Below are 12,822 nucleotides of genomic sequence, written 5' to 3'. Positions count from 1 at the left end.
AGAAAGATATCATCAGTAATTTCTAATTTTCTGAAAGTCAGGGAACACCTATCATGTTTTCTTGAAAATAAAGATAGTCAAAAGGGTATTGTTGTGTAACCTACCTATGTTCTGAATTCATTTTTATTTTGCATATTTATAGCAATTTATATGAACAAAAAGTTAAGAGGTAACTGATCATGCCTCATTACGCAGAGTACAGATACCAGAAAACAAAGAGCTAAGTATGAAACGTTTGAACACGTCCCTCTAAGGAGTTGGTAAAGCAGTCTGTGTTACCTGAACAGGTGCAATAACAGCACAGGGGCCGCCTTCAAACTGTTCTAATGCAGATCCCTCTGATTCACTAAACACAAACCCTGAAAACGAAAGCAAGTAGCAAAGATTACAAATATAATTCAAGTAGCAGCTAAAAGAATTTTTAATGTACTTTGAGAAAGATCACCTATCACAACAGCAAAACATCTTCAAGTCAGTTGGTTGCAGTGGTTCTTAACTTTTTGGGGGATTAAGGAACCCTTTGAAAAAGATACGGAACCTATACTCACCTCTGAAAAGCACATAAATGTGCGTGCAGACATACACGCACACACGCGCGCGCGCGCACACACACACACACACACACACACTTGCAAACACACAAAATTTTGCACCCAGGGAGCCCTGTAAGTGGACTAGGGGGATAAACTGTGGACATTAGTAAAAGGACTAAATCTGACTTTTAAATAATTTAATTTACTTGAAGGAAGACTAGTCTATCTACTGAATTCAAACAGAATTTTTAGGTCCCTTTCCATACAGTATCTTTTTTCATTCCCATCTTTGAGTCACATTACATAAGCCAAAATTTAAATGGCATCATAGACAGTGAATGCACTCCTCTTGGCTCAATCTTTATTTAAATATTACCCAACCAGTACTGACTGAAAGCAGTGAGTAGAAGTTCCTGCAGAGAGCACTGACACACTGAGGGGAGCACGGGGTCAGAAGTCAGGAGAAGTGAGTGACTATCTGTATAACCTTCAGGAAGTCATTTCACCTCCATAGGCCTCAGTGTACTTATCTTTAAAATGACCACTTCCAATCCAACATGCTAGGAATATGTAAAGCTTCACTAATGGTTATAATTCAGTCATTCATCCAACAAACATTTAATGAACTACCAAGCATCTAGGAGATATGCATGAACGACAAAGGCCCAAGTCTGCAGGAGCCGACAGTCCAGGTGGAGATGGACATGTAAACAAATAATTACTAAAATAAAGGAATAAATGAATGTTACAACAGATGTATGAAGAGTGTCGTGGATACAGAAAGAAATTACTTACTCTGCTTGAGTCAAGTCACAACAGGTGACTTTGAGCCTGATCTTGACTAGGAATTTGCCAGAGAGGCAAGGGTGGGAGAATGACTTTCAGGTTAAGAAACATCTTTATTAAGGGAAAAAGGTTTGGTAAGAGCAGGGCAAGTTTATGGATCAGAGGGAAATTTAACATAGCCAAAGGGTAGTACAGGGGAGATGGGAAATGGGAGGAGGGGAAGCTGACAGGGGTTAACACTGGGAAGGGCCAGACCATGACAAGTACTAATTAAAGTAGTAATGTGATCATACTTCGTTTGTTTTTGTTTTTCTTTTCTTTTTTAAAGGAACAGAGTGGGGACGAGGCTGTTTCAACAGCCATACAGAGCCAGTATTAACCTAATAAAAGCAACATTAGTGTGTAAAGAAACTATATCCAAACAATATTTCTGAGGTAAAAATTAAGGTTTGATGAGTATGTGTAAGTGGGGCAAAGGCTTGGTACAAAAGAAATTCGAGCTGACTCTGAAGTTTCTAGCTTGAGACACTAGGTGATGGCAAGTGAGATAAAAAATACTGTAGAGGATCCCATTCCATCCCATCTCTTCTCTTTACCTTTCAATCTCTCTTTTTAATAGTATTTAAAAATGTGTCTCACATATTTAAAAACAAAAGCAAAAAAATCCTCCTTAAGTTTCCACTGAAAGCTCCCTGGTATTTACTCAAAGGAGCTGAAAACTTACGTCAACACAAAAACCTGCACCCTGATGTTTACTGCACCTTTATTAATAATTGCCAAAACTTGGAAGCAACCAAGATACCCTTCAGTAGGTGAATGGATAAATAAACTGTGGTGCATCCAAACAGTGAAATATTATTCAGTGCTAAAACGAAATGAGCTTGCAAGCCATGAAAAGACATAAAGGAACCTTAAATGCATATTACTAAATGAAGAAACCAATCTGAAAAGGCTATATACCCTATGATTCCAACTATATGATGTTCTGGAAAAGGCAAAACTATGGAGAAACTATGGTGCCAGGGGTTAGGGGTCGAGGGAGAGATAGGAGATGAATACACAGAGCACAGAGGGTTTTTAAGGTGATGAAAATACTATGATACCATAACAATGGATCCATGTCATTATACATTTGTCCAAATCCACAGAATGTACAACACCAAGAGTGAACTGCAATGTGAACTATGGACTCTGAGTGATTATCATGCATCAACGTAGGTTCATCAATTGTAACAATGTACTGCTCCAGTGAGGGACACTGATAATGGGGGAAGCTACGCATGTTGTGGGAGCAGGAGGTATATGAGAAATCTATGTACCTTCCCCAAAATTTTGCTGTGGACCTAAAACTGCTCTAAAAAAGTAAAGTCTTAATTTAAAGAAATCATTTGACCATAAAAAAAAAATTCCACCAAAAACTCCAACTACTACTCTCTCAAAGCCCACCTGGTCCTCTATATCACTGTCTCAATCTCCCTACCTCACGATTTATCCAATCTACAATAATCTCGTTTTCAAACTGTGACTACACCAAACTCATTCTCACCAAGTTCATCAATGACTAGTACAGGCTAGTTCTCAAGTCTTTTCTTTTTTAATCTCCCAGAGAATCATCTGAAATGCTGACCACTGACTTCTGAAAAACCTTTGCCCTTTGGTTTTAATACTCTCTTGTTCCAAGTTTTCCTTCTCTGTTTCTTCTCAGTCTCCTTGATCTACTCCTTTTAAATGGTACTGTTCCTCAGGTCTTGGCTTTGGGATTTACGTTCTTTTCATTCTATACCTTCTCCCTGGGTAACTCATCTACTCCCAGATTCTCATTATTGGTTATAATCAGGTAATTCCCAAACAGAGCCCAGATTAGAACTCCAGAAATAGACAGGGTCTAAATTCTTTAACGTGGTTCTATATGATCCAGCTTCGGCCTAACTCTTGACCTCATCCTTTGCCACGCTCCCTCTTTAGACTCCAGGCATGCTGAGCTTCTTTCAGGTCCTCAAATATCCACGTTCTCTCTGTTTTTTCACCCTTTGAACATGCTGTTTCCTTCACTTGAAACACTTGCTAAGCCTTTCTTTCTCTGTAAAACTCCAACTTATCTTTTAGGCTTCACCTTAAGGCAAGGACCTCTTGGTTCAAGGCTCCAAAACATATCTTGTATCTGTCTATTTCTATCCCATCTCTAGTCCACTTTCAGGTTCAAACCACCATCATCTCTTACCTAGAATACTGTTAACAGTTTCCCCCCAGATCTCCCCATTCTTCCTCACCTGCCCCCGCAACTCAGCCTTATCTGTTCACCATAGATTTACCAGAGGAATATTTTAAACATGGAAATCAGATATTGTCACAGCCTGCTTAAAACATTTCAATAGCTTCTTACTGTAATTAGAAAGCAACCCAAACTCCTTTTCATGGCCTAAAAGGCATTATGATCTATCAATCCCACCTTCCCTCAGTTTACTCCTACCTACATCATCTACAGTGACCTTAAGCCCTTAGAACATCCCAGGGTCTTTCCTTTAGGATTGATGCTCACTGTTCCCTCTGCATGCATTTCCTCTTCTCTCATCATAAAGCTGAACTCTTCTCATTCCTAAGGACTCAGTTTAGGAGTTAACTCCTCAGAGATAATCCCTGACACACCTGTCTAAGTAGGTCTCTCCTTGCATCCCCCAGCACAAGCAGTACTATCATAATCTCTCATTTTACTATTGTTTATTTGTTTATTGATTGTCTTGCATTACAGGTACCTTGTCTGTTCTACTGAACACTGTTCTCCTAGTATGTTATATAGTTACTACTCAATAAATGCTTGTTCAAGTTTTGGGAGGGAAGATAATGGGGGAGTTTGTTTCTAGGAATGCCAAGTTTAGTTTCAAGAACATGAGCCAACAATTTGGCAACATTTAGAAAAAGTGGGAAATAGGGGTCTGGAGATTAGACAGGGGTTAGGATTAGAGATAGCAATTTGACTCATCCTAAACATGGCAGTTAAAGTGAATGAGAACATGTAGAACAAAGATAATGAAACTGGGAACATTAAAAAGTGAGCAAGGGCTGAGTCAGCAAAGGAGACCGACAAAGATTAGAAAGGTAAGAGAAAAATACACTGAGGTCCTAGAGAGCAAAATCAAGAAGCAAAGAGTGGTCACCTGTTACAAACGCTGCTGAGTTCAGTAAAAACCTAAAATACTAGATTAAGCATGTTACTGGGAATATTGAAATAAGGAATCTGGAGCAACAGGGAAGGCAGTCACATTTTAAAGAGCTGAGGCGTGACTCAGAACACAAGGAGGAAGAGTAAATGCAAACTATTTGTTCAACAAGTGAGGGAAAAGACGAAAGCTTGAAAGGTAGCTGGATAAAGAATTATTATTTTTATAGACTGAAGGGTATGACTTTAAAAAAAGGAAAAGTGTGATTATACGGGAAAGACGAAGTTTAAGGACTCCAAGTCCTGAAAGAGCTGACAAAGTGTGAGGTGGTGGTGGTGGGATGGGATAAAGAGGTCCTCTAAGTGTGGTCTCTAGACCCTGGAAGTCCTAGAAACCCTTTCAGGGGGCCTGCTAGAGGTTAAAATCATTTTCATAGTAATACAGACATTATTGGCTGTTTCGCTGTGCTGACATTCACAGTGATGGTACAAAAGCAGTAATGGGTTAAACTGCTGGGGCCTTAGCAGACACCAAGGCAGTGACATCAAGCTGTACCAGCAGTCACTGTACTAGTGAACATCACCACCCTCTCTTAAACACACAGAAAAAGCCAATTTAACTTCAGAATGCCCTTACTGATGCTAATTTTATTACATCTTGACCTTGGATATAATATCCTTTTAAAGAAATATTTTGTGTGACAAAATGAAAACTACCCATAAAGCACCTCTGCTACATACCTTGTATGATGACTGACAGTTGTCTCAAGGAAAAACACACGTGTAATTTTTTGAATTGAGAGCTGAACTAACTGCTTTTTTGTGGAGTGCTGTTTTTACTTCGAAGAGCTACTGACAAATTATGATTATTCAAACTTGGGTATTTGGTAGACATTTTCTCAGAAGTGAATGAAGTGAGACTGATACTTCAAGGAAAACAATTGACAAGATTTTTGCCAGTGATTAAATTTCAAGCTTTCAAGCAAGAACTAAAATTTTGGAAAACTTGTGCCCAACACTGCGAGCTTGACAGCTTCTCAAAACTTAAGAGATTTTTCTGATGAGATCAGTGATGACAGGAACAAATATGACTTTTGATACCGTGGAACAAAATGTGTTAACATTTGGAAGATCTGCATAAACCAGGGGACCAACAACTTCCAAATGACCGGTGCATGCTAGTAGGAATTAAGGCATGGGTAAAAGAGCCATTCAAAGTAGAAGACAAATCAATGGCTCTCAACTAAACAGAGAACAAAAAGGTCAGTGATGTGCATTCAGATTCTGTACTATAACAAACCTCTAAGAAACTACCACTGCTGGAGTTTTGATGGAGTATCAAAGAATATCCACAATTATCTAAAACTCCTACCGTGCCAATTACATATCTGTGGAAGGCTGGATTTTCTACATACACTTCAACTAAAACAACACGTTGCAACAGACTGAATGGAGAAGCAAGTGTGAGAATCCAGCTGCCTTCTAATGAGCTAGATGTTAAAGATTTACAAAAACGTAAAACGATGCCATAGGTCTCATTAATACTTTTATTTTCCATAATGAAGTCCTTGATAATTTTTAAGTGTGTAATGGGGCCCTGAGTTAAAAAAAAACCCCTGAGAGCCATTGGCCTAGGAAAAAAAGTAAATCTTAGCAGGCTTCTAAGTTAAATATATAGGCAAAGAGGAAGTGAAGAGACATTATTGATCCAGTGAAGGGAACAAGAGGGGTAGGGAATTGTGGAGAATGCTAGTTCTGAAAACATAAAGCTGAGAGGATAAAGAACTAAGAGAAACACTGAGGGTTCAGCTAAGGTTTAATTACTACATTTGTATTGATGTTAAACACAATTTTCTCCAGCAAGACACAGCAGCCTGAGAGAAACAGAACAGATGACAAGCTAAGTGGAGGATGAGAAATAGGTAGAGAGGATGGGACAAATTTAATAAGGAAAAATGAGAACTAAGGGTGCTGGTTATCATTCAAGTCAACCAAATCTGAAGTCCTGTCTAGGAACAAGAAGTGAAGCCAAGAGGCCTCCAGTCTTTGTCTAGCTCTTCTCCTGCTGGGAATAAGGAAAGGGTCCCTGGTGTTGGGTCTAAGTGCAGAGGTAAGACTAGGCTCTGCCAAACTTTCAGGGTATGTAATAAATACGAACCAGTAACGGATTCTTGCCTTCCTTAAAATTACTAATAATGTTATGCAATTTTCAAGATCCATGGGTGGAGATTATAGTTTGAAATGCATCATAATGAGTTGTTTTTGTACTTTAGATGTAAAAACCCCATGGAGAGAACTCTAGGCAGATCTGCTTTATGCCAAATTCTGTTGAATTACAGTATACATGTTTGAGTGTATAAGTGATAACAAACAAGGCTACTAGAGCTTAAAATGAAATAAAGTCAGATAAATGGAAATTAAGTATTCTATCCTAAAACAAGAGTATGCTAAGTAAGCTTCTCCTTTTATAATAAGGTTTCACTGGAGTTTGGACTTTTTAGGACATAAAGTTATTTTTCTTGTCCAATGTTCTCATATTCAAATTATTTCCTAGTTTTAAAAAGAATTAACATCATAAAATGGCTGTTTTTTAAATCCTGATTAGATCCAAAATTAGCCATCTAAAGCATCTGATCCTAAATGTACAATTTTTCTATCAGCTTCTACAGTACCACAAGCATAGAGGTTTTTCTCAGCTTTATAGCTCATAACTAATTTCAACCTGAGCCACGAACCTCTGTAATTTTCCAGTCTTTCACACGACTTACTATGCATATATACATTATTCAAACCAGTTTCACAACTACTGCCTCTTCCACTCTAGTCTCCCATGTGAACAAAAGGCCACAAAAAGACTTGGTTTATCCTTACAAGTTAGACGATATTGGTTAAGTAAAATCCAAACTGAGCCTTAGTTTCCTCATCTATAAAAACGAGGATAACTACATTTATCCTTTGCTATTCTCATGGTTGTTGTAAGGATTAAATAAGACTTTCAGAAACTATAAAGCATAATACAAATATAAGATATTATGATAGATACTTTGAACTTAAAACCATATTATGTATTCAAAGTACCAAGAAATTATATTGTCACATAAGCTTACAAATTTTTGAGTTTAAAAAAATGGAATTTTAGGTGAATTATGACTTAGCTTGGAGAAAGAAAAATCTATATTTGAGAGAAATACAAGGTTTCCAACAACAACAACAATCTCTGAAATGATATGATCCACAGTGTTAATTTATCCTCACTTTGGAAGAAAAATTAATGATACTGGTGTATCATTTTATTACTTTGGTAAAATGTTAAATCACATTATAATAAACATCTAAATATACTTTTGAGCTTTAATCCAAATGTATTAACTCCTAAATACATTTTATATTTATATTTTAACTGATCCCTCACTTTCCTAAGTTATTTGTTAAACCTCATTTTTTTCATATTACACAACAAAAATTGTTCTATACTGAAAGTCCAAAATGCCAGTTTCAATCAATTACAGCTCCACTTCCCCAAAAACACATTGAACTGCAATAAACAGCAAAACTGGATTTCTCTCTTTCTGGCTAATCTCTAGGTAAAACAATAAAATAACTTAAAGCTTGGAGGAAGGTGAGAAAAAAGGAAAAAATGGTTTCTCAGAGTTTATAATTTGGATCAGGGGTTGGCCTGTTTTGTAAATGCAGTTTTGGAACAGAACCACACCCATATTACCTAGGGCTGCTTTTGCTCCAACGGCAGAGACAGAGATAATAGAGGCCACAGGCCCTCTACAGAAAAAGTCTGCCAAACACTGAGCTAGACAATCAAAACCACATTCCCTACAGGTCAAAACGTTTCCATTTATTACAAGATTAATACTCACTTCTGTTAGATCTAGGTGACTTTTATTTTGGTTCTGCTGGGATATGGACAATCCAACCACTTCCTACCATTTCACTACTACTATCCTGGTCCACGCCACCACCTTTCCCCCCCCGGATTAGTGCAACGTCTCTCATTTGATCTTGCTGTCTCACTCAATCCATTTTATCCTCAAACCTAACAGTCAGATTAATCCTGTAAAAACTCGTCTTGTCGTGTCTCTCCTTTGCGCCAAAGCTTCCAATGACTTCACATTTCATTCAGAATAAAAGCCAAAGTCCTTACAATGGCCTTTTGAAAGCCTTATATTATTCTTATATCATCTTTTAATACTCTCCCCTCCCCTCATTCTTTCTCTAGTCAAACTAATCTTCTTCCTGTTCCTTATAAAAAGCCAGGCAAATAGGGCATTAAGTCTTTTATAATGGCCACTCTCTCTGCCTAGAACAGTCTTTCTTCAGATATCTACATGACTAACTCAGTTACTAAGTGTTTGCTCAAATCTCATCTTAAAATGAGGCCTATCCAGGCTACCCCATCCCATAATTCCCTATTCCTTTACCTTCTAACTATTATATATACTTCATTTATGCTAGATTATGTTTATTATTTGCCTTCCCTCCCACTCTGAGCTGCAGAGGCCTGGAACACTGTTGGAGTTTGTGGGAAGAAGGGAAGGTAGGATAAATGGTGCTTATGACTAAGGAGATAGAAAATACATGATTTTCTTTAAAAAGTGTTACAGGCAATAGATCAGGGAGGAAGCAGGCAGGAGTAGAGGGTAAATTTCCACATTCAAAATACCAACAACTTCAAACCTTTAAATTATGTGACCTATTGCCTTTAAAATAAAAACTGGCACGCAAAAGAAGATGACCACAAAAAAAAAACCCTACTTTTTTTTTTTTAAAGAAAAGAGACTTGCAGAAGAGAATTATCTAAAACTGCCAAATGAATTAAAAAAAAAAAGTGCCACTCCTGCAGCTAACTGCTTTAACATATTATCTAAAACTGCCAAATCAATTAAAAGAGAAAAAAAACCCCAACTATGTGCTGCAGCAACTCCTGCAGCTTATTGCTTTAACATATCCAAAGAATTTAACACGATCAATGAATATAGTTTCATAAATGGAATATCCCTGGACATAATTTTATAAATATTTATCCCAAACAACTTACACCTAAAACTTGCTTCCAAAAGACTAATGAGATGACAGTTGTCAATTAAAAGCACAGTTATAGACTATGAGATAAAGCCAAAGTTGATGTCACATTACAAATGCAGTAAGGCAAGTACAGCAAAGCAGTGTCTTGTGCCCACTCCCATAATCCCAAATGACTGCCACAGCAATCTTTAGCAATGATTTCTGCCTCTAAAAATGAATAAATCATACAAGTTAACACAGCAAAACCAGTAACGACATCCCTCTGATTCAGAGGTGGTAACTTAAAAATACACATTTAGTTGCCTTAAAATCTTGATCAATGTAATTCTTGAAGAATTACATATCCCCAAGATAACTGCACTCTCTGAAAAGCAAAAAAAAAAGAGAAAGAAATCCTTTATTTTGAAATCGTATTGATTGAACAAATACTGAAGGAATTTCTGTATAACTAAAAGATGGCAGAGGATTCTAATATGTTATTATAAAGTTCTATTTTAAATAATGACTAACCATCAAATAAACAACAATTTCTTGTAATTGTCAGGGCACAGTCAGAGTGATCTTTGGCTTAGTCTTCAATTAAACGCTTAACTCCAGCTACCATCTTCTGAGCATTTATTATATGTCAGATATTGTGCTAAGTGCCTGAATGTATTTACATGCCTTTAATCCTCACAACAACCCTATAAGGTTGACACCACTATTATCTGCATTTTACAGAGAAAGAAACTGAGGCTTAAATAAGTTAAATATCTTGAACCTAGAACCCAAATATGACTATTCCAAAGCCTGCTTTTAACCATTACTGGAACTGCCTCTCTAAATTCTCCTTGAATCGGCATCACAGTACTAATATAAATGAGGCTGACTATTACCTTATTTAATGCTGTAAATGCTCAATTAATGCTGACTAATTACACAGGAAGTAAAATTTTTCTTAGTCCTTCACTGTCTCATGTACTTTAGGGCTGTTCACTATTAGGATAAATAAGTCAAAGTGGAAAGCAAGTTTTAAAATAAAATCTGCAAATGTGAGGGTCCAAGATTCCAGAAAGTATTAAAGTGACATAATTAAATGTGTAAAAAGAGCCAAACTAATTACACGTAGGGTTTAGAAACTCAAAGGAAATGAATGAAAACAGCTGTATTAGGAACTGGGAGACTTCCAATTCACTCCCAGTTCTAACAATTTGTGCAAATGTCACCTGGTCATTTAGCCTTCACGACTCATCTGCAAAACAAAAGTGATGGACTAAATAATCTGACTGTAACACATTATGCTTCTAATTTTACCAGCTCTTAAAAAAGACATATCTGGGAGGGAAAAGAGATTACTTAAACCCTGATTTTTTGTTACAAAATACACATCATGACTTAGGTTTACTACCTAAAATGCTCCTAAATCCTTTGAGAATAGGGATTCTCTAAATAAAAGTTTTAATAAATAGTAATAAATAGCTATTATTTACTGGACTGTGATATTTCACATACATACATTACCAATCCTTCTGACTTCAAAGACTATGCTCTTAACCTCACTTAACTTCACCATAGTCTTTCTTAAGTCACCTTAAGTAATGTGTCTGTTGTGTTTTAATATTAAAACTTCAGAACTAGGATAATTACTAATATAACGTGTCCAGCGCAGGAATTTAATAAATGGAAATTTTTATTTCATTGTTATTCATACTATTAATAAAACTTCTTATATAACTCAAAACCCTGTCTGAGTAATTAGACCGGCAGTCTTCCTTCCAACTGAAACAGATATTAAACCGTCTCAAAACAAGGAAGACTTCGCGTCAAGAGAACACTTTACAGCAGGCAACGTTGTATTTATGCACCGAAGACCACGCCCAGCCACATAATTAAAATACAAACAACAAAATTGCTTTCTGGAATTGGCCGCTTGGACTCTCCTGTGGACTTCCCTCTCTGCGAAATTAGACCAAACACCAGTAACATGAAGCCTTGTTAGGGGGTCAAGATCCAGGCGGCCCCAGCACTTCTTGAGAAATTGACACCGGGCCACAGGGCACACCATCATGTCACACACTGCGGCCCAACCACCACCCCTTCTCCTCTCCAGCCGAAGGGCAGCCCAGGGAGTGGGAGAGGCGTTTCGGGTCTTTAGAGGACAGCTATAACCCTTCTCCTGCTCAACCTCTCCCCCGAGGGAAGGCAGGGCGTTTCTAGACCAGTTTCAGAGCTGGGCACGGGAATGGGGACAGAGTGCATGGCACGAGAAGGGGCTGGCGCGAGAGGAGTCACAGCTACACTCTCGCAGGGCAAAGGGAGCGGCGGCTGGAAGGGAGAGCCCAGTCAGGGTACCTTGCGTCCAGCGGCAGAAGATGGTGTCAGAGAGCCCGGGGCTGCTCTTGGTGCCCCACACCAGCTCCATCAGCTCTTTAGTCAGTTCGGACATGATGGGGTACCGGCGGGCGGGTCTTCGCTTTCACGACTCCTGCCCCGGAACATGGGGAAGGGGCGGTTTCGGAGACACGAGATGCGGGACGGCAGCGGCAAAGGAGTTTGAATGGTAGACTCGGGGAAGGCGAAAGGAGACAGGGCTGCTCGCAGGCACCGCGCCTGTCAAGCCGGGCCGAGCGGCAGCAAAGAGTTTCCCGTACCGGAAGTGCCTGGCTACTTCCGGCTCCTCTTTCGCTACCGCCCCCACCCCCGGAGGGCCTGGGAGTCACGTCCCCGGAAGTGGAAGTGGGGGGCGGGAATAGCTGCGGACCGCTGTGGAGGCCGGTACCCTCTGGGATCTCGGTGCCTGGCCCTTTCGTAGGGTGGTCGCTTCGATGTTAGCGGGCGCCCCGTGTCTCGTGGGCGTTGGCATGTTCCCACCATCCTGGAACACTTCCCTCTGCGAGCTGCTCTCGTCTTAGCTGGAGGCTCTGAGGCCCAAGCCCCAGGGCCTAGAACATAGCCCGTTCGTTAAAATGTATAATATTGATTATGCTACCCTACAAGACGATGGTTGAGTCCGAGTGAGGAAACATCCATGTCTTTGTAGAGCCTCCCATAAATTGAAGGCTATCAGCCTCTGGACCTCCATAAATCGTATGAAGTTGAACCGACATTAAAAACACAAGTGAAAAGTGTGGCTTAACGTGCATGAGAAATGTCTCTTCCAGGTAATGCAGAATAACAAAGCTATTTATAGGAAAAGAGATTCAAAGCAGCCTATTTGTAAATGCTAGAGCATTTTCATCTCCAATTTTTGAGACTATAGAAAGTGTGGAGGCAACACCTGGACTAATGTCCAGGTTTTAATCACTGACAAGCTTTTGGTTAAATTTAGTT

General features: G+C 38.9%; 1 protein-coding gene across 4 annotated transcripts in view; it reads right to left on the bottom strand.

Annotated features, from left to right (window-relative positions):
• Positions 1-12,218, bottom strand: part of MINDY3 (MINDY lysine 48 deubiquitinase 3) — an 84,591-nt gene extending 72,373 nt beyond the window's left edge. Inside the window, exons 1-2 of one of the 4 annotated variants that reach the window (XR_001380038.3) lie at positions 11,845-12,192; positions 280-359 (exon numbers count right to left, since the gene is read on the bottom strand). Coding sequence is in view for 1 of the 4 variants with exons in the window: in XM_001498178.7 (XP_001498228.1) it covers positions 280-359; positions 11,845-11,938 (174 nt within the window). In the remaining 3 variants the exon portion in view is untranslated. Of the gene's footprint in view, positions 1-279; positions 360-11,844 lie in introns of all 4 variants that reach the window. The other 3 variants (XM_001498178.7, XM_023632239.2, XM_070254953.1) reach the window with 3 other exon arrangements.
• Between the last annotated feature and the right edge of the window lie 604 nt (positions 12,219-12,822).

The sequence above is a fragment of the Equus caballus genome, chromosome 29 (assembly GCF_041296265.1).
Source record: "Equus caballus isolate H_3958 breed thoroughbred chromosome 29, TB-T2T, whole genome shotgun sequence".
Classification (NCBI taxonomy): domain Eukaryota; kingdom Metazoa; phylum Chordata; class Mammalia; order Perissodactyla; family Equidae; genus Equus; species Equus caballus.
This window is presented reverse-complemented; position numbering and strand designations above follow the sequence as displayed.